The following is a 21,678-nucleotide window of genomic DNA, read 5'->3' on the forward strand; positions in this document are numbered from 1 at the left end:
AAAATTCCGATATTAATTCTTGAAACATTCACTCATTAAATAGTGAATGAGGAACATAGTACAAAACCATTAAAACATTCTAAGGACCGGATAATGATCAGTGTTTGGCAAACTGACATCTAAAAGATACACACGTTTTAGTCCTATGAACTGTTACATCAAAGTAAAGACAAAACGCATTAAATGCATGTACAAACTTTTGATTCCGGAACATCTTGATCTCATAAATGATCTGGCTTTGAAACTTCTTGATGTCGAAATTGATTTGGCTTCGAAACTTCACCATATCTCGGACACAAGCTGACTTTGGAACTTGATTGCAATTTGCATGTGATTACTAGAGGTTCAATTTTCATGTATCAACAAGGTTCATCTATTTGGGTGGCTATCTCACCTCTGGTTACTTATTGTTACGTATTCTATAGGGGTTAGCTAGTAGCGAGACTGTATGTTGTATGATTGTCGTTTACTTGTATTATGTGCCTACTTGATCTTGATTGTTTATATGTCGACATGTTGTGTTTGGTTTGGGTTGAGATGATCCTGCTTTGTGTTGTAGGCCAAGATACCACGTACGGGCCAACTGTAAGCCCTAAGCAAGGAGGCTCGGGAAAAACGGTAGGGTTGAGGCGGTAGACCAATAAACCATGGGTATTCCATCCCGATGGCTGATTGAACCCATTGTATATTGGCATTCCGACCCGGGGTATTCCATCCCAAGGATGAATGGACCCGGGGGTTGACTGTGCATGGGGTATTCCAACCCAATTGTTGATTGGACCCGCCATGTTTGACCGTATATGTTATCTGTTTGCGTGGTGGTATTTTGGGGGAAACTCACTAAGCTTTATGCTTATCCAATTGTTTATTGTTTTAGGTATCATTGGTATCTATAGGAAGGCGAAGGAGACACTATATACACGCATCAACAACGTTGATGATTCCACGTTTTCTATAAAACTCTAATTTTAAATAAATGTAATTTGGAATAAACGGTTTTCTTAATAATGAATTTATAAATTGGAAAATTTTACCTTAAAAAAAATTAAAAAAAAAATTGTTGTGAAAATGAGATTTTACATTATGCTGTTAGTATGTTTAAGAAGTTAAAGATAATTTCACTATTGACGTTTTAATCAAAATCAAGTTATATATATATATATATGTATATATATATATATATATATATATATATATATATATATATATATATTGCACATGTAGATGTTTTGGCCATGTGTGTTTCCGCTAAGAAGAAATAGAGATGGGTGAGCCCCTTGACATATAAGTGAAACCGTCCCCACTAGATGATTATCGATTCTACCTTTTTGATTGCTATCATCTAATTGTTGTTTTTTTTCCCTTCAAATTTTGCGAGCAAGTTTGAATATGAGTTAATTTTAGTAAGACTATACCAAGTGTTTCACGTGTCAAAGATGACCATATCATCACTGACACCACCCCATTAACAGTTAGAAATGATGTTCACTAGTGACTTGGAAGAAGACAAAGGAAGAGAGAGAGAGAGAGAGAGAGAGAGAGAGAGAGAGAGAGAGGAAGAGAGAGACCGAGAGATTGGGGGGGGGGGAGGGGGAGGTGAAAGATAGAAAAAGAAGTCTTTTGTCTCTTTTGTAACCCGACGTAAAGCTACTCTTGCCATATCATCTCACGGATGCATTTAACAGACCATTTCATAAAGCCTAATATGATCTTATTAGACAGATGAGAGTACTGGCACGATACACACATTGGTGGCTTACATGTTACTACGGTGGTGCAGTAAACACAACACCGACTAACTACGATAGGTTGGTTGTGGGGTGGGTTACGTGAAGCTCTACCACACAAGAAAAACACACATACCCCTCAAAGGTAATATTTTGTGCATAAAATTGTAGTGGGATGGGTTGATGGGTATGATAAGGTATGATATGACATTCATCAATTATGTGGGATAAAAGAAAGAATGATGTGAGAGACTGAAAAGGTGTTTGAGAATCATTTTAAAATGACTTTAGGATTTTTAGCTTTTTCAAAAAGCTAAAAGTTAAAAAAGATGTTTGGCATTTTAAAAAGGGCAAGAACAAAAATAAGGTGTTTGAAAAGTTATGAAGTTGTGATTTTTTGTAACTTATGGGTTTTTAGCTTTTGAAAAGTTAAAAGACAAATCAAACACATTTTAAAACTATCTTTTGTAAAAAGCCAAAAAATCAAAAAGAATTTTTGTCAAAAGAACTTTTTAGCCTGAAAAGCAATCCCAAACACCCTCTAAAATTATATTCCCTCCGTCCCATATTAAAAATCCATATTTTTTTTTTGGTTTGTTCTAAAATAATAATCTACTTCTAAAAATAAACATGTTTTTTATCATAATATTCCTTTAAATTACCATACAATTATATACAACTACTATGTAATTAAATGCAACAAAAGGATAAAACTATTATTTCATTTAATAAAATTAGTAATAATTAATGTTTTGTTAATTTGTATTTTTTTATAAGTAGACAATTAATTTCGTACAAAGGGAGCATTAATTATGAAGATGTTATAAAACGCAAAAGATAAAAACGATGTTTGATAATATATGGATGTTGATAACCTTGGAAAAAGTGGAAACAAACGAACTAATTTGATCTAACAAAGACCTCTCTAATTGCATTCAACTTGTTTTGCAGCCTACACGCACATACCTGGCGACTAACAGTCCAAAACTAAAAGCGGACTTCCCAATCTAAAGCATACACCACCATAACAAAACTAACCACCTACTCGAAATCAACCCAACAGATTCATCCACAAGAAGAGTGGGAGATAGATCGGTCCCAAAATGATGTCCGACGGCGTTGAAGACGAAGAGAAATGGCTCACAGCTGGCATCGCCGGCCTTCAACAGAACGCCTTCTACATGCATCGCGCTTTGGTAATCAATTCGATTCAAGTTTGATCTCTTAAACCCTAAATTGCAAATAATTACTTTGTTCATACTCGAAAACCCTAATTCATGAACCGCTTCTGTTGCTTTGCATTATTTGTTCCAGGATTCGAATAATATAAAGGATGCGTTGAAATACTCTGCTCAGATGCTATCGGAGCTTCGTACTTCGAGGCTTTCCCCTCACAAATACTACGAGCTCTGTAATTACACTCATAGAACTCTTTCCTTTAGTGATCTGATATAGTTGTGAATGAAGTGAATAAAATAGATGTGTTTGACTGTGAATGTGTTTTGTTTTTGGTTAGATATGAGGGCATTTGATGAATTGAGGAAGCTGGAGATCTTTTTCAAGGAGGAGAGTAAGCGTAGTTGCTCGATTATTGAGCTGTATGAACTTGTGCAGCATGCAGGCAACATATTGCCGAGACTGTAAGTGGAAAACTAGAAACCCTTACCCATTTACCTCTTCTTAGTACTATGGTCAGGTTCTGCATTAGCTATAGAAGATAAAAACAGTGAGGAAGACATTTCTCCAACTCTCAAAAAGTCAAAATGTTGGGCTGTTTTCAAGTGTCTTTTAAGTTTTAACCAACTTAAACAAAGATCAGCTTAAAATAATGGCGGATGCACTACAATTCCTGCAAACAACAATTTGTGTGACCATATAAATGTTGCATCATCAAAGAATTTTAAAGATCCATCAGTAAATGATATAGGAAACAACCGGGGTAAGGTCTATGGGTTGAGTCTTGATTCCTGTGAACCAGAAAAATGCAGTATGTTATGTAGTTACGTAGGAATATTTCCTAGCAATTCAAAGATAACCTGATGTGTATCACTGTATTGATTATATGTTATAGTTATCAGTTTTTGATACCCCTGCTTTCTTTCATTCATTCAGGTATCTACTTTGTACAGTAGGATCTGTGTACATTAGGTCAAAGGAGGCTCCTGCTAAGGACATTTTAAAAGATCTTGTTGAGATGTGTCGTGGTATCCAACATCCTCTTCGTGGACTCTTTCTAAGAAGTTATCTTTCTCAAGTCAGTAGAGATAAGTTACCTGATATAGGTTCCGAGTATGAGGGGTAAGATTGTCAAACTTGTACATGTTTCAGACTTTCAGTTACCAATTGCAAAGTCATTGAAGTACTAAACATACCCTTTGCTTTTTGTAGGGATGAAAACACTGTTATGGATGCTGTTGAGTTTGTTCTTCAAAACTTCACAGAGATGAACAAATTGTGGGTCCGAATGCAACACCAAGGACCTGCTAGGGAGAAGGAGAAACGTGAAAAGGAGAGGAACGAGCTTCGTGATCTTGTAAATAATTAATACTTTTAACTTTTTGTATATATATCATTTCAAATAAAGAATATAAAAATATCACTTTCCATGTATATTATTATATCTAAGTGTTTTTTTTTGCTATACAGGTTGGAAAGAATCTACATGTTCTCAGTCAAATTGAAGGCATTGACCTAGAGCTCTACAGAGACACTGTTCTTCCTAGAATCTTGGAACAGGTATTATAATTTATAAGTTTGTATCTATATTCTATATATTGGTTGTGTTTTTTTTTCTTTTTTTGAACTCAAGATTCTCATAATAATTGCAGGTTGTGAATTGCAAAGATGATCTTGCTCAATATTACTTAATGGATTGTATAATTCAAGTCTTTCCTGATGAGTATCATTTACAGACTCTTGAAACATTATTGGGTGCTTGTCCTCAGCTTCAGGTGATTTATAAAAATATCTTTTTTTTATTACTTCTGCTCTATTATGTATACTGTTTCAAGATTCTGTTACTAAGTTTCTATATTCATTGTTTTTTTTTTTTCAGCCTTCAGTTGACATTAAAACAGTTCTTTCTGGTTTAATGGAAAGGCTTTCTAACTATGCTGCATCAAGCATTGAGGTGTGTGAACTTATGCTAAATTTTTTAAAAAAAAGTTCACTTTCATAATCCCTGATAACAGTTTTTCTACAGGTTTTACCAGAATTTGTCCAAGTAGAAGCTTTTGCAAAGCTGAACAACGCCATAGGTCAGGTAAATAAGTTCTTCAACACCTCAGAGCATTTCACAAAAGTATAAAAAAAAATAGTTCTTGAATTTATTTTTTTATTTCAGGTGATTGAAGCACAACCAGATATGCCTGTTTTTGGAGCTGTTACTTTATATTCATCTCTTCTTACATTCACACTCCATGTCCACCCTGATCGACTTGACTATGTGGATCAAATATTGGTATTATTTTATTATTACTACTCTTTAAAATGTTTTTTTTTTGTAGTTTCTATATTGAAAGTTTTTATATATATATTTTTTTGTCAGGGTGCATGTGTAAGCAAAATTGCTGGAAAAGGGAAGCTGGAAGGAAAAGCCACAAAGCAGATTGTTGCACTTTTAAGTGCTCCATTGGAGAAATATAATGATATAGACACTGCATTAAAGCTTTCAAATTATCCTCTAGTTATGGAGTATTTAGATGATAGCACTAATAAAGTCATGTCTAATGTTATAATCCAAAGCATCATGAAAAACAAGACTCACATATCAACTGCTGAAAAGGTATTTTAATATATCATATCATTATTCAGTATAAAGATTTGTATTTTATAGTTTTTTAATAAATGTTCCCACTTTTGTAGGTTGGGGCTTTATTTGAACTAATAAAAGGGCTCATTAAAGATTTGGATGGCGATGATAATGACGAGGTTAAATACGTCAATTCGTATTTTCACTTATATCAATATGAGTTTTTATTAAGGTTTGTATTTTTAAATTAATTTTTTATTTTTGGGTTGTGTAGATGGATGAGGAGGACTTTAAGGAAGAGCAGAATTCTGTTGCACGTTTAATTCAAATGTTGTATAACAGTGATCCACAAGAGATGTTGAAGGTATTTGAAGTTTACATTTTCAATTTAACAAAAGGACAAAATAAGGGGTAAAATGGTCCATTTTTATAAGGTTTATTATTTCTTACGGTGCGAGTCAAAGGGACTAAAATTACAGAAAATTTACACCAGAGGTAATGAAATCCGAATCTGGACTGAAGTTGTAATTTTTACTAAACCACAGGAGCCATTTCTGTAAATTTATCTATACATAATGTCGTTTTACAATGGAATTAACTACCAGTTTTTAAGGGACCAAATTCGCAACAACATGAAACCATGGGGACCGTCCATGTAAAGAAATGAAAAGCTGGACTGAATTTGTGATTTCCTTTATACCAGAGGGACCATTTCTGTAATTTTATATTACTATATTTTGCTGAGTTGCAGATTATATGTATGGTGAAGAAGCATATCATGACTGGAGGACCCAAGCGACTTCCTTTCACAATTCCTCCACTTATATACAACGCTCTCAAGGTTCTTTTTTTTCTTTTATTAATCTGTTTGATTTTATTATTTATAATTCGTTTAAAAACTTCATTAATTATTTATTTTTAATGTAAATCTATACAGTTGGTACGGCGAGTACAAAGTCAGGATGAGAATGGTAGTGAAGACGAGACATCATCAGCCACACCAAAAAAAATATTTCAAATGTTGAATCAGGTAACAAATTCTCCTTTATAATTTTATTAAAAATAATAATTTCTTATGAGGGAGAGGGTTTCTTGTGTATCAGACAATTGAGGTTTTATCAATGGTTCCAGCACCTGACCTTGCATTAAGGTTATATTTGGAATGTGCTGAGGTATGTAATTTATGACTTTTATATTATTAATTATTATTTTTATTGACCTCCACTACCCTTGTAGGCTGCAAATGACTGTGATCTAGAACCTGTAGCATATGAATTTTTCACCCAAGCATATATATTATACGAAGAAGAAATTTCGGTAAATTATAATTTTTATCTTCCTCTTAACATTTTTTGTATATGGAACTACTTCCATTTATTATTTGTAATTATTGGTGTTTAACAGGATTCCAAAGCACAGGTAACAGCACTATATCTGATTATAGGGACACTTCAAAGGATGCACACCTTTGGGGTTGAAAACAGGGATACCTTAACCCACAAGGCCACAGGGGTAATAGTTCATATTTCCTTCTTCTGTATTGTTAAAATTACACTTTTATCCCTACTTTACCTTTTCCTCTTTTTATTTTTTGGTATAGTATTCAGCAAAGCTGTTGAAGAAGCCAGATCAGTGTAGGGCTGTTTATGCTTGTTCGCATCTGTTTTGGGTTGATGATCAAGACGGAATCAAGGATGGCGAGAGGTATATATATATATATATATATATATATATATATATATATATATATATATATATATATATATATATATATATATATATATATATATATAGTTAGTTAAATTACAAATTTGGTCCCTGTAGTTTACTGAAAACCACAAGTATGGTCCAGGTATTAGAAAATTGAGTAAAGTTGTTTGTGTTGTGTGTGATGTAGAGTATTGCTTTGCTTAAAGCGTGCGTTAAGGATTGCAAATGCTGCTCAACAAATGGCAAATGTGACGAAAGGTAGCGGTGGATCGGTGATGCTGTTTATTGAGATTCTAAACAAGTGAGTAGTAGCCTTGATAGTTAATAATAATAATATTTTGAATTTTGAATATTGAATAATATGGTGTTAATGATGATTAATTAATTATATTTTCAGGTATTTGTATTTTTTTGAGAAGGGAAACACACAGATCAGTGTTGCATCGATTCAAGGGCTGATTGAATTGGTAACAAGTGAGATGCAAAGTGATAGTAGAAGCACATCGGATCCAGCTGCTGATGCTTTTTTTGCGAGTACAATCCGCTACATTCAGTCACAGAAGGATAAGGGTGGAGCAACAGGGGACAAATTTCAGGCAATTAAGGTCTGACAAACCTATTTGTGATCTATGCATGCTTTGCTTGTCTATATTTTTGACTTACCTCACGTTTTTTTTTAAAAAAAAAAATTCAGGATGTGTAACTTAAGAACAAAGTATCAATTTGATTTTTTTTTTTTAATTATAGGAACGACTTTGATTTTTAAGAAAGAGTGAATATTAAAATTTAAATTGGGATTGAGAAGTAATAATAAACTGATTGTGTAATTAAAAAGTCTACAAGAGATTCTGATTATCATATGAATGGTGAATGAAATCGTTTCCTACTTAAAACAGTTGGGAAAGTTAGCTGGATCTATAAAAGTTATATAAATCATATGCACGAGACAACATTTTCTAATTGGTCTTAAAAGATAAATTTTTTTTGAGAAAGATTCCAGCCTCATTGAAAACTAGGCTATGTAATTTACTGTAACTAGCTTATAATTTAGTTGGTTGCTGTTAAGCTAGCATATGAATTAATATTGTTTGGTAAGAAATAGTAGACAACATAAATAGACATTTAGATATATAACTGAAAAACTAACATTAAATATAGTTAAGACATATTTGGAATATTTTTGAAAAAACTACATAAAAAAGAAAAATAATTTATCAAAATCTAGTTTATAAGCTAATTTGTACACTACAATAAGCTATTTTTTGGGGTTTTACCAGAGATCAAATTACAATAAATTAACAAAGGCATATTTATTAGGTAGTTATTATTTTTAACAAATCAAAAGGTAGATTCTAGGCTAGATTTTTTAAAAAGAAAATCTCCTTGAAAATCTTAATATTTTGGTATAGTTTATAAAAAAGAAATCTTAAATATTATTTTTTCTAACATAAAAGTCCTAATTACCAGATAAAAAAAATTCAAATCAACCGTTTTTTACCGTTTTTTTTTCTGTTAAAATATTTTTTTACCTAATTGTCTCTAGAAAAGTTCGATTATTTGACTCAATTTCACTTCAATTTTTCTCATTAAAAATTCGGAATTTTTTTGTTCAAAGTTCAAACTATGAATAGAAATAAGCCTCACTAAGCTCCATAAAAATAAAAATAAAAGTGTTCTATAACCAATTATCTGCCACAATAATGATGACTGATATTGTTTTGAACTCATCATCATCCATATAATCTGTCTCTTACACAAATTTATGTTACAAGTATTATATGATATTCAAATTATGTATTGAACATTTTATTATAATCTATCTAAAAGTAAGTTAAAAGGAAAACTACCTCTTGTGTTCATATAATAAATTTTTGACCGATGACAAATCAATCGCTACAATAATAGGTTAGATGAGGTTGTACGGATTGTAGAGAAAAACATGAGTTGGTGTACTACTATAAAATTAAATATGGTTGTAAATTAATAATATAGTCTTTAAGGTGATATATATATATATATATATATATATATATATATATATATATATATATATATATATATATATATATATATATATATATATAAACCGTTAAAATTTATAAATATAATTATCAATATATTTTAATAAATAAATTATGTATTTTTTTAGTTATAAAAACTACATCTAATATAGTAACAAGTTGATAAAAATGAATAATTAATACTCAAGTAAGAGATGAAATAAATAATTAATAATTAAAATGTGGGCCTAAAAGCTTATATGAACTTCAAACAAAGATGTCAATATCTTAATCTTATGCATAGGTTACTTGTTTTTAGTTTGTAAGATCAAGACCTTAAGATTGGGATCGGTGTCCTAAGATCCGACAAAATAAAATATAATTAACTTATAATTTTAAAACATGAAAGATATCTCAAATTTTCATTTTTGTCCATTAAAATGCTATAAAAACTTTAAAACATTAGTCATAACTCAACACAAAATGATAAACAGTAAACTAACAAATGATAAAAGACATAAAGTGGTAAATTTATTATTTTTTTTCAAAAAAAAATAAAAAATCAAGGGAAGGTGGGATCGAATTGGATCTCAATTCTACGATCCTACCAGTAGGAATGAACATTTGAACCGACCTGAGAATCAAACTTGGTGGAAAATAGGAATCGAACCGGACAGTCAGTTTCGGTTCTTGCCTTATCTTCATTGTTGGAACCGATACTTGAGAGATAACAACATACGGTTCCGGTTTTTGCCGATTTTACCGGTTCCCGGTTCCAAAAATCCACAAAAATATCATCCCGGTCTAGCCCGATCGGTTCTATCCGGTTCCGGTACTGGTTCCAGCCAATTCATTGATCCAAATGCTCATCCCTACTTACCAGCGACCATACCCTAAATTAGATTTGTATACGATCCATCTCGTTTTTCATACCTAGGATCGTAGGATCATACGCTCCTACGATCAAGATCGCGATTTTAACAACATTGCTTGCAGATGATGAATGAAAATATAAAATTAATTGAGTTCAATGAAAATATTAATTAATTGAAGTCATAGTTAGTTAATTAGTTAGTCGAGTTTCTCTTAATTCGGTTCAATTCTTGATTCCTCCAAATCCATAAATTCGTTTTCGGTTTTTTGTTCTAGTTTTGTTCAGTCCGATTTTGGACCTTAACAATCCCTAATATACCGTTGGGTCACAGACCCTTTAGATCTTTGAGATATCTACCTGAATGGCTCATGCACATTTTCCCATAAGTTTTCCAAATATATGTTCTTTTCCCGCTAATGTCATTTTATATTTTTCATTTAACTTATCAACTAGTTTTTACCAACTATTATCACTTTATAAACTATCATTTGGATTATATAGTAAAAGCTAGTCTTTTAGTTAGTATGTCAAACACAGTCGTACTATGTGAGTTGAAGTGATGATGAATCTTTTGACGTCATTGTCGTTGCATAAAACCTTGGACCTAATAGTCGCTCGTTGCCATTTTGAGAAGTGGATATCGTGTTCTAGGATGATCTTGCAGCTAGCTTCCAATATTCTATTAAGCTTCAAATAAAGCATATTGCTATTATGTAGAAAAATTTACCATGTATTAAAAAACTTGACCTAAAGTAACTCATTGTTTTGTGCATGTAAGTCTATACTTATACACACATACATACATGTATAAATTAATGGGAAATTAAGTTAATTAACTATTATAAATGAGGTTTTTAAAAAAAAATATTTTTTCCTGTTTTGAAAAATGATCACTTTTTCCAAACGATCCCATTCTGGACGGTTCTTCAAATTCAATTTTTTTTCAAAGAATTCTCTCTAATTATATTCAGAATGTCCATCTCGAAGTGTTTAATATCACCTATTTTCAATCAAATGTTTGATTTTAAGCCATATTATCATATATATTTTTTATTTACTGTGTTTGTTTAATTTTTTGTTAAATTTTAATGAAAAACAATATTCTCTTCCAAAATACCGGAACTGTTCATCGAATTTTAGATTTGTTTTTAAAATACCAAAGTTTTCTTTCCCGAAATTTGGAATATTGGTCTTGAAAGAATCCCAAAATGTGAGTCCCAAATTTACATTTTTGTCAGAAAATCTTTTTTTTTTCTCCATCCGGAATCCTCCATTCCACAACTTGGTGGTTATTTTTCGAAAAACCTTTTTTTTTAGGTTATGTTCTTTAAATACACATTACATTATGGTCAGATTACTCAATTTCCCAAAATTAATGCATATTTGTAGTTATTTGAAAAAGGATTAAAAGATGATCAAATATGCATTAGATTCCCCTCCTTTCACAACAATGTGCACCAAAAACGCATAACAAAAATTATACAAAAAAAAAAAAAAAAAAAACCTAAAGAACACCAAAGAAGCCTAACATCAAAGTTGCCAAATGACATTATGAACAACAAAAGTATTCTCAAAAAAACTCAAACCAAAAGTTTAGCCGACTACAGAACTTAATGCGGAGTAACACAGTCTTCAACAAATACAAACGAACAAAATGAATATATAAAAGAAAAAAAAAAGAATCCAACTCGAGTTTTATTTTTTCTTTTATCATTTTTTTCCTTTTCAAATCTAAGTTGATCTCCAGCAAAACTATCTCAATTAAAGATCAAATCAGCCTAACAAAGGTGGAGGAGACACATGAGTAAAATCATGCTTTCATGGTTAGATTTAGATTTGATGAGAGAAAGGGTAGAAAGGTAAATGAACACGAGGCTTCTCTCTCCATTGACTCCATTGTTAAATCACAATATAGAGCAGCCCTTTTGAGCCTTTCCCTTCTTTTTCTTTGAGCTTGGAGGTGCCAGAACAACTTTAATGGCAGAATCAAAAACTGCTTTCACATTCTGACAATATAATAATAATTAAATTTCTCTATATTTTAAACATGATTTAAAAATATTAAGAAAATACCTCTTGTGTTTTTGCACTGCATTCAATGTATGCAGGAGCTCCAATCGTCTTCTTTAGTTCTTCTCCCTATAATAAGCCCACAAAAACTCATGTTTCTTTACTGATAATAACTGATTTACCATATGTAAGGGTATTTTGGTCATTTACTAATAGCTGAGTAGAACATGGTAATAATAGTCATTACCTGAGCAGTTGTAATGGGAACTGCATTAGGATGGTCAGCAAAGAACTGTTTATCATCCCGAAGATCTAAAATCCAACAACATGTAAGGGCATTTTGGTCATTTATAACTAATCAATTTATAACAAATTATCAAATTCTGAATCATCATGAAACAACTAACCAATTTTGGTCCCAACAAGGACAATTGGGACTCCAGGGGCATAATGTTTCAATTCTGGAATCCACTGAGAAAAGAATAAAAAAAAAAGATATATTCAGTTACTAGATCATATTTGAAGGGTGAAATGGTAAAAAGACCATGAGAGGCTCACCTTCTTGGAGATGTTTTCATAGCTAGCTTTGCTAATGAGAGAAAATGCAAGAATGAAGACATCAGCACCACGATAACTCAATGGTCTTAATCTGTTATAATCCTCCTGTCCTGTTCAGTGAAATGTCTATATTACCCTTAAAGTTCAAGAACACAGAAATGATTGATGATGTTTCAGAAGGTTGGTTACCAGCAGTGTCCCACAAGCCTAGGTTGACAGTGCTGCCATTGACAACGACATTGGCACTGAAATTATCAAATACAGTTGGCACATAATCCTGTTTCGAACACAATGAAAACAAATATATATGTTTCAATCCTCTTTACAAGCAAAAATCCATCAAGAATGCGATTATTATACCGATTGTTCCTCGCATCTCCACAAGAAATTAGGCAGAAATGAACTGAAAACGTATAATCAAAGTTCGGAGATGGGGACAAAAAGGAAATTGTAAAGAAATGAATACGATAGATAGTTTGAAATTAGGGATAAACAGGAAAAGCGATTCGTAAAATTGAATAAGAAGAGAAATTGTGAAGGAATTAAAAGAAATAATCACCGTAGGAAAGGAATTGCTGGTGTAAGAAATCAAGAGACATGTCTTTCCAACAGCCCCATCGCCGACAGTGACGCACTTTATGAACCTGGAAGCGCTCATATTTGTTAAAAATTGAGCCTCAGATCTTCTTCTATTCTTAGAAGACCTGATCACGTTTCTTGTTGATCTTCTATGTTAATTTTTCTACCTCTGACAAATTCACCATTGTTTGATACAAAACCGGGGCATTTTTGGAGGTTTTTCAGCGAAACCCTAGAGGAAAAATGCAAAAGTGGAAAATCGAATGTGGGAAATAGGAAACCCTTAAGAAAAGGGGAAGAACAAATTATTTGGTGAAGAATGGAAGAGATCAAGAGAGAGAATGGACCCTAATTTAGCCGGGAAATGATGCCGTTGAATCGCTATCTGCGTGGTGGAGATCAAGTCATGTTTTTAAATTATAATTTCTTTTATTTATTTATTTTTTCTTTTGCATAAATAGAAAAAGGAAAGTTTATGAAATTAAAAAGAACAACTAATAGCCAAATATTATGTATGGATGATGTATAAATGTTTGTTTCGAAATTAATTATTTTTCAATATTAGATGCTAATCTTATAATCTTTATGGTTAATTGAACTGAAATAATATTTTTGAAGGCTAAAGATTCATTAAATTCTAAAATATTAATTTAAATGACTGAAAGTTTAGCTATTTGATTAACTAATTAATCATTTATTAATTTATATATATATATATATATATATATATATATATATATATATATATATATATATATATATATATATATATATATATATATATATATATATATATTAACACTAACCTACTTCATAAATGATTTCCATGTAAAATAATTATTCTTTATATATTTTTTATAGAAAAGTCAAAATAATGTGATTAATATTTTACTAAGATAATATTAAATAATAAATTGTCCAAACATGATGGTAAGTTCCGAGTGATGTTGTAATCGATTGTGTAACACCGACATTTTTAAGACAATAATATTTACACTTTTAGTGAAATTATTTTGAATGATTTTATTTTAAATTAACATATAATAAATAAAATTAGTAAAATAAAAAAATAAAGATTTGAAAAACTTCAAAGTTAATTAATATAAAATGTTTAAAATTTTATAGTTATTGTTGTTTAGGCAAAGTTGAAGTTAAAAACCTGTAAGATTTCAAATTAAAGAATGATGAATGCATGCATAGATTGCAAATATAATAGTGTAATTCCGTTCTTATATTTGAATTTAAGTTCAAGAAGCTTCAAATGTGGCCTTGAAAACCATAGCTTTGTGAAATCAACATTAGATCTAGTGGAATTTGATTTTAGGCCATGAATTAGGTTAATGATGATGTTTAGACGTAAGATTACTGATGCAAAGTTCAAATCAGAAAGTTAAAACCTTCAATGAAGTCAAATTTGGATTCTTAAGCTTTAATAGAGTTTTAAATACTTGTATGTTGAAATTGATGTCTTGAACATTAGGAGTTGGAATATATTATTGATTTAGCTTATTAATCATCAACTAAAATCATATTTTGAATTTACAAAACTCAATTTTCATTACATAAAGTAAATGAAGATTTACCGAGCTTTGAAGTGGATTTGAACTAAACTTTGCCGGTTTACAATATACATTTGTTTTACAAAAACAAGAGCATGAATGCGATGATATAAGGAAGTGGTATGAAAATCCAAAATGAATTTGGCTAGGATGAAGACGGATTCGACCCTAGCCAACATCGATCACATATAATATCAATTAAAAGTATATCATGTTTGATCCACCATACAAATCTTTGATGATAAAGTTAGTACTCAAATGAAAAGTACAATATATGATATAAGATAGTTCAACCTAATTGAGATAGCTAGAAGAATATTTGTTTCATTTAAGGTTGTCAAGATTGAGATCTTACTTACGATCATCTTATGTTTTATAATATCGTGATTGTAAGATTGAATCAGGATCGAAAGATCCTATTAAAATGAATTCATATTCTAATTTGTTCGCAAGATAGTGAGTGTGATGAAAGTGAAATATATATTATAACTTGATATTGATTAATGGATCAATAGTTGAATCAACTTTAATTTCTTAAGCATGAACTATAATTTTTGTTGCTTCAAACCGTAAAAATTAAAAAGAAAACACATTAATTAGGAAAAAAAAAGATACTTTTGATCGTGTACAACTAAATACATAAGATATCAAAAAGATTCTTACGAGTGTCTTTTGCCTAATTCAAGATGAATGAATTGTCTTTTGCCTAATTCAAGATGAATGGATGAAATAATGATTTTTTACAAGACTTCTTGCAACTTATGATACTCATTAAGTTGAATAAATGAATTTTTTGATACTCAAAAGGTGAGATCGAGAACATAGAGTGATTGGATTCGTTTTTCATTTATAGAATCCAAAAATCCTAAGATCTTAAAATCAAAATCCGAAAAACCATGTTTTTAAATTTTAAAAGGGTTGTGGTTAATTACAATTTTGGCCCTTGAATAAGCTTCTCAGCTACGCCTAAAATCTCCCGCGTCAATTCCAGAACAGGGCACACAACAAATGGGGGGTTTCTCAATGTTCTTTTTGCAGTCGTTAGGGTTTTATCGACAACTGTTTCGACCCCAAAACACAAAAATTTGAAGCATAGTCGCCCATCGTATTTGATATAAGGGTTAATTGAGAAGTAGTTACTCTTTTCAGTTATTTGGTTCTAGCAAATGGGAAAGAGGGAAACCATTGTTTTATCATCATCTGATGACGATGGTGACTGTAATGATAATGATTTTGCATCGAAGTCGATTTTGAAGTATTTCAAGAAGCCAAAATCGGGAGCAGCTTCTGTTCCTCGAACTAACACCAAGGGTCCAATTCCAAAGAAAGCTCGAATTTCCAGTTCTCGTTCGCATCCAGGCAAAAGTTCTAATCCATTTGACGAGGTATTGATTTGAGAGTTTTGTTCGTGTTTCGCGTGCAATTTGTTGTATGCGTGTGTGCTTTCATTTGAGTATGTAATTTTGTTATTTGCTCAAGCTGCATCAAATGACGATTATTTGATGCGTGTAAGGGATTCCTCTAATCTATCGCTGATTCCAGACCTAGAATATAGCTTTGATACGATTCGATTTCTGATACATTTGACTTTAGTCTTCTTTTTCATTAAGCTGCATGATAAATCTGAAATTCCTTGTTGCAGATGAAAGAGTTCTGTGAGGATTTTGGCGAAGGTTTTACTGGGTTCAAGGTATCTGCTGGTATGCTATACTCGTTTTCTCATTTCTGCTATTGCACTTACAAAATGAAACTGAATGTTTATATATTTCTCCTTCTCCTTCTCCTTCTCCTTCCATATCTGACATGATTACATATCCTGATTCAGGTCATAAACGAGACAACAAAGAACTATGGGTAGACAAATATAAGCCTCGCTCTTTGGTAGACTTATCTGTTCACAAAAAGAAGGTTGAAGAGGTTAAAATCTGGCTAGAAGAAAGAATCAAAACCAAAAACAACAATCATTACAATCATGTTCTTGTCATAACTGGACTTCCTGGAGTTGGAAAATCTGCAACTGTTGAAGCAATTGCCTCCCATCTTGGAGTCACAATATATGAATGGAACACACCTACTCCCACAATCTGGCAAGAACACATTCATACAACCAATGCAGGGTTGCGTTACATGTCAAAGTTGGATGAATTTGAGAATTTTGTTGAGAAAATAAGAAAATACGGATTAATTTCTTCTTCATTGACTAAAGAACCACAAAAGAAACCCTTTCTTATCTTGATCGATGATCTTCCAGTTACAAATGGAAAGATTTCTTATGGTAGACTACAACGTTGTCTCCATCTTCTTGTCCAATATGTTTGTGTTCCAACAGTTATTTTAATCACAGACTATGGTAGATCAGACACAGCTGATTACACCTCAAGATGCTGGGAAGAACTTCAAACATCTCTTCAAAATGCTGGAGCTTTTAAAGTTGCTTTCAATCCAATCACACCAAACTCCATCACAAAAATGCTTTCAAGAATTTGTAGGGAAGAAAAACTTAAAACAAAAGCTGAACAGATTGATGCTATAGCTAAAGCAAGTGGAGGTGATATCAGAAACGCAATCACATCTTTACAATACTTCAATCTGAAATCCAATTCCAAGGGTATTTCCGTCAATTCCAATTGTTTAGACGATGGGTACTCTTTATCATGTGGCAGAGATGAAACTCTCTCCCTGTTCCATGCCCTCGGGAAATTCCTCCACAACAAAAGAGAAACAGAGAACGTGACTGCATCTGGTATGGAAATTACTTTATTGCCCTTCCTTCTGGTGTACATCTTCTTAACCTTCTTTCTTCTGTTCTAGACTCTCTAAAGGAGGAATTTACAAGATTGCCCATGAAAATGGATGTACCAGAGAAGGTCCTTGGTCAAGCACATGGTCAAGCAAGACCTATTGCTGATTTCCTACACGAAAACGGTAACTTTTTTATATATTTTCTTTATCCTTTAATCATGAGTCATGGAATTATTTATTTATTTTTATTATGTGTTTGATTCAGTTTTAGATTTTGTTGAAGAGGAAGGAATAGATGATGCATGGGTTGTAGCTTCATATCTAAGTGATGCTGACTCACTTCTTGCTTCATTAAATGGAATAAGATCAAGAAGTTATGAAGCTGAGAATCTCATCCAATCAACTGCGGCTTCAGTTGCTGTTCGTGGGGTCATGTTTGGAAATCGTCATCCTCTATCTTCAAGGTATTCTTTTAACATATTAATAATTCTTATAATTACTTAAATTATATAAAAAAAGATTGAATATTGCGTTATGAGTGCTTAGGTGGCATGCCATTCGTCGTCCGGTGATGTGGCAAGTTGAACAATCACAATGGCGCAACAAGGTTTGGGACTAATGTTTTGAGTTTTTGTCAGAGATATTATTATTATTATTATTTTAACATATTTTTATGTAATGAAATGTCAGAAGGAGATGATTGGGGAAAGATGTGTTGGTGGGTATAATGGTGTGAGTTTGTCGGATCTTTCAGTGATTGCAACTGAGTGGAAACCGGTTAGTAAGTGGTTGGGTGGATCAATGGTTGATAATAATGACTGTGATTTGGATCATTTTGAGGAGATTTGTGATGATGATGAAGATGAAATAGAAGATTGGTAGTTTTTAGGGGGTAAATTTTGAGAGAAAGCAAAAGTTTGGGTTAGTTTTTGTAAATGGTGTAAATTTATGATGAGTTTGAGATTAGATATGTTTTGGTTCTATTTTCAAGTGGTGATCATTTTAGTTGGTTAAAACTCAAGAGATACCAATGTAAATGAAATCATTAACTTCAACTTGATTTTGTTCATTGGAAGTAGAAGAGTAAATTAAAGAAATTGATGTCCAAAAAGTGCACTAAAAAGTCCAACTTGTTTTCTTTATACCATATGGTCATTAAGTTTGGATTTTGTTGTGGTTTTGGTCATTTTAATATTATTTTGTTCTCGATTTGATCTAAATGAGGATTTCGCGCTTAATAATTTGTTTTTGAAGTAAAGCTTGAGATTGGAGATGATGAAATCGATACATGAAAAACACAAATCCTGGTGGTTGAATCTGCTTTGCTCTCTAGATCCACCATTTACCTTCTCAATTATGTGTTTCTTAATAAAAGTAAAGAAAAAGAATAAAATTCTTTTTTCTAACGATGTTTGCTAAAAAACAAACCTTACAACGTTTTCAAAATACATGAGTCAACCGTGTCACAATGTTCTTATAAGGACCACATTTGGTTATTTTGTATTACCATAAGAACCATAAATTTATTTTGAATAAAACATTACCTAGTTATTACTTCAAAAAATAAAGGACCATATTGAACGGGTAGCGAAGAATTTATAACAATTTATTTATTTTGATATGACAAACTAACTAACCCACTTTTAAATAACCATTTATGTTTCTATCGAGACTTGAACTCATGATCTTTTATATAAAAGAGTGACTTCAAGGGAGTTCAAAGTGTGCCCATGATAAGAACCCATTTATTAATAGAACCTAAAATTTTTGTAACTTATATATTAGCCTATGTTCAGTTCTTGGCCCAATTCAAATTAGCTTATCATTGTTCTCCGTTACAACACGTACAATGCAAGCGCACAAAAGGAATGAGCGGGAAAATATGAACCTTTGGGAAAAGAAAAAAAAAACTCTTTGATTTATTGTTTGTCGATTTACTCATGAGACAGAAATTAATGATGTCCACTTAAACGATTTCAGAGGCAACAATCTTTAAGAGCATATTGTGTAGGAACATAAACACGTTGTTATTGTTGACGTGGAGACGTAATAATGACGTCGTAACATGAGCATACTACCCCTAATCTTGTTAAGGGGCTTTATGGCGTATTGTGTTGTAACGACGACGAGATGCAACACAAATTGTGATTGGTTCTCTTTCTTTCTTCCCAATGCTTCTCTCTCTCTCTCTCTCTCTCTCTCTCTCTCTCTCTCTCTCTCTCTCTCTCTCTCTCTCTTGGCTTCACCTCAACACCGTTAAGGCTAGGAATACCATCCCTTCTTAAAGTCATGAAGAGAAGAAGATGATGTGGCAACTATTGTGAATGAGCATGGTTGTGACTCATACCCACTGCTCTAACAATCTCATTTCTTTCATATTTCTTCTTGAAAATCAAAAGCAACAGTTCTATAGTCTACTCGAAAATCAGCTTTGAGTGCTTACAATCTCACGGGAAAAAATGAACCTTACAATTTTTTTTCTCTGAATCGAAATCAACTTTGAGGTTTGAAGTAAGATTATAAGAGATTTCTGGTTTTTTAAATTTGAAGGCACATACAAAGTAATTTCGAAAACCAGAAGGCACGGAGAAATTAGTTTTGAAAATAAGAGGAACAAGAAAATCAATTTCTGATTTTTGAAGGTACAACAAACCAAATTATCTTTTTTTTTTTTTGGTGTAACACCCAACAAATTGAAGATGATCGAAGATGTCGCCGAAGATAAGGAACGTATGAAATGTCGTCGGAGATGGAACTCAACCCTCAAAACAGGTTTACCTGCTATTGTTGGTAATAATGATATGTTTTAAACAAAAATACAAGTTTGAGAGTTAACAGTGCACCAAAAAAAGTTAGTGACCAAATATATAGTTGGTTGTCATTTCAAGTCGTTATCCATTTTATTAATTGTTTTTAAATAAAAATTAAGTATATATTATATCATTACTCTTATAAATTTATTCAATTTTTTTTATTGAAATTGATATTTTTAGGTTTACACGGTTACTCTTTGAGGTGACATGGTTGTTGAACTAAAATTTTCATAGATATGGTTCATTGGTTTGTACATATTTAGTCAATAATTTTTTTTGTATGTATATATTAACTAATAGTATCAATAATCTTATAAATTTGCTTAAAAAATACAATTTTGATCGACACTACTTGGTTTCAAATTTAAAACCAATCACATATCATGAATCCAAAAGGGTATTGCATGATTTTACACTAGAGCTTAATGCATACAGACAATTAAATAATATGTGCTTCATGCAAGTTGTTTAACTATGGATTTTAAAATAGGGGTAATTACTAATCTAGTCAAATTAAAGGGGTAATTAACTATTTTTAGCCAAAAATTAGTAAATGATCAAAAATAGCCCACGAAACCGTAGGTTACGGTTTCAAAATTCGCCTACTATTCCGCCATTTCATCTACTGTTTCGTGTTTTGCATATTTTTTTATTTTTTTTTTTTCATTTTTGACATTCAAAACCGTAGGTTTTATAAAACCTACCGTTTCCTCTCGAAACCTACGGTTTTCGCAAAAGAAAAACTGTGTTTTTTTTGGAGGGGTTTTATCTACTATTTTGGCAAAAAAACTACGGTTTTAATTTTTTATTTTAAATTTTTTTTATTATTATTATTTTTGTAATATAGAATATAAAAAAGAGTGTTTATAATATGTACCTTAACTTTAACAATTAATTTGTTTAAATGTTAACAATTATTTGTTTTGAATTTAACAGTAGTCAACTCTGGCGAAAAGAGTAGACTACTTTTGGTAAAGTTGACTACTTTGTTATTAAATTTGAGTACTTTTTTGTTAAACTTGACTACTTTTTCGTCAGAGTTGACTATTGTTTTCAACCTATCTTATATATATTTAGTATTTTATATTTTTGGAAAGTTTATTCTCTCTAGCTTCTTAATTGTCAAATTTAAGATAATGAGTTGTAACGAGTATTTTGTATTGCTAATTACGGATGGAAGATGAGAGTTTGTTAATTCCCAATTATCATATGTTTGGCCACTGAGATACAATCCAAAAATGTTTTATTTAGGTGTTGAATTTTACGAAAACACAATTTTCATCGAATTTGTTCAGTTGATCAAGTGCAAGATGGGTCTTCTCGAAGAATCAAAAGTTAGTTTGGCCTATCAACAT

General features: G+C 31.6%; 3 protein-coding genes across 3 annotated transcripts; 2 read left to right on the forward strand and 1 right to left on the reverse strand.

Annotated features, from left to right (window-relative positions):
• The first annotated feature begins 2,618 nt into the window (after positions 1–2,618).
• On the forward strand, positions 2,619–7,932 carry LOC145036827 (vacuolar protein sorting-associated protein 35A-like). The gene is made up of 21 exons (XM_078985319.1): positions 2,619–2,923; positions 3,042–3,138; positions 3,244–3,367; positions 3,840–4,025; positions 4,116–4,260; positions 4,374–4,463; positions 4,556–4,678; positions 4,783–4,857; positions 4,930–4,989; positions 5,071–5,187; positions 5,275–5,511; positions 5,592–5,657; positions 5,753–5,842; positions 6,230–6,319; positions 6,416–6,508; positions 6,582–6,650; positions 6,715–6,795; positions 6,883–6,990; positions 7,079–7,182; positions 7,376–7,489; positions 7,586–7,932. Exons 1-21 carry the CDS (start codon positions 2,831–2,833, stop codon positions 7,797–7,799), a joined length of 2,376 nt encoding a protein of 791 aa, XP_078841445.1. The 5' UTR covers positions 2,619–2,830; the 3' UTR covers positions 7,800–7,932.
• A 3,524-nt stretch (positions 7,933–11,456) lies between these two features.
• Positions 11,457–13,609, reverse strand: LOC145036828 (rac-like GTP-binding protein RHO1). Its single transcript, XM_078985320.1, has 7 exons — positions 13,190–13,609; positions 12,820–12,907; positions 12,631–12,740; positions 12,480–12,543; positions 12,320–12,384; positions 12,136–12,201; positions 11,457–12,068 (listed from the first exon to the last, which is right to left on the reverse strand). Exons 1-7 carry the CDS (start codon positions 13,286–13,288, stop codon positions 11,967–11,969), a joined length of 594 nt encoding a protein of 197 aa, XP_078841446.1. The 5' UTR covers positions 13,289–13,609; the 3' UTR covers positions 11,457–11,966.
• Positions 13,610–15,759: 2,150 nt separating this feature from the next.
• ATRAD17 (RADIATION SENSITIVE 17) lies at positions 15,760–18,607 on the forward strand. The gene is made up of 7 exons (XM_078985321.1): positions 15,760–16,153; positions 16,411–16,468; positions 16,594–17,511; positions 17,580–17,693; positions 17,776–17,974; positions 18,057–18,117; positions 18,201–18,607. The coding sequence occupies exons 1-7, from the start codon at positions 15,935–15,937 to the stop codon at positions 18,390–18,392; spliced, it is 1,761 nt and encodes a 586-aa protein (XP_078841447.1). The 5' UTR covers positions 15,760–15,934; the 3' UTR covers positions 18,393–18,607.
• The last annotated feature ends 3,071 nt before the right edge of the window (positions 18,608–21,678 follow it).

The sequence above is a fragment of the Lactuca saligna genome, chromosome 3, assembly GCF_052625555.1.
Source record: "Lactuca saligna cultivar CGN05327 chromosome 3, ASM5262555v1, whole genome shotgun sequence".
In the NCBI taxonomy this organism is placed as follows: Eukaryota; Viridiplantae; Streptophyta; class Magnoliopsida; order Asterales; family Asteraceae; genus Lactuca; species Lactuca saligna.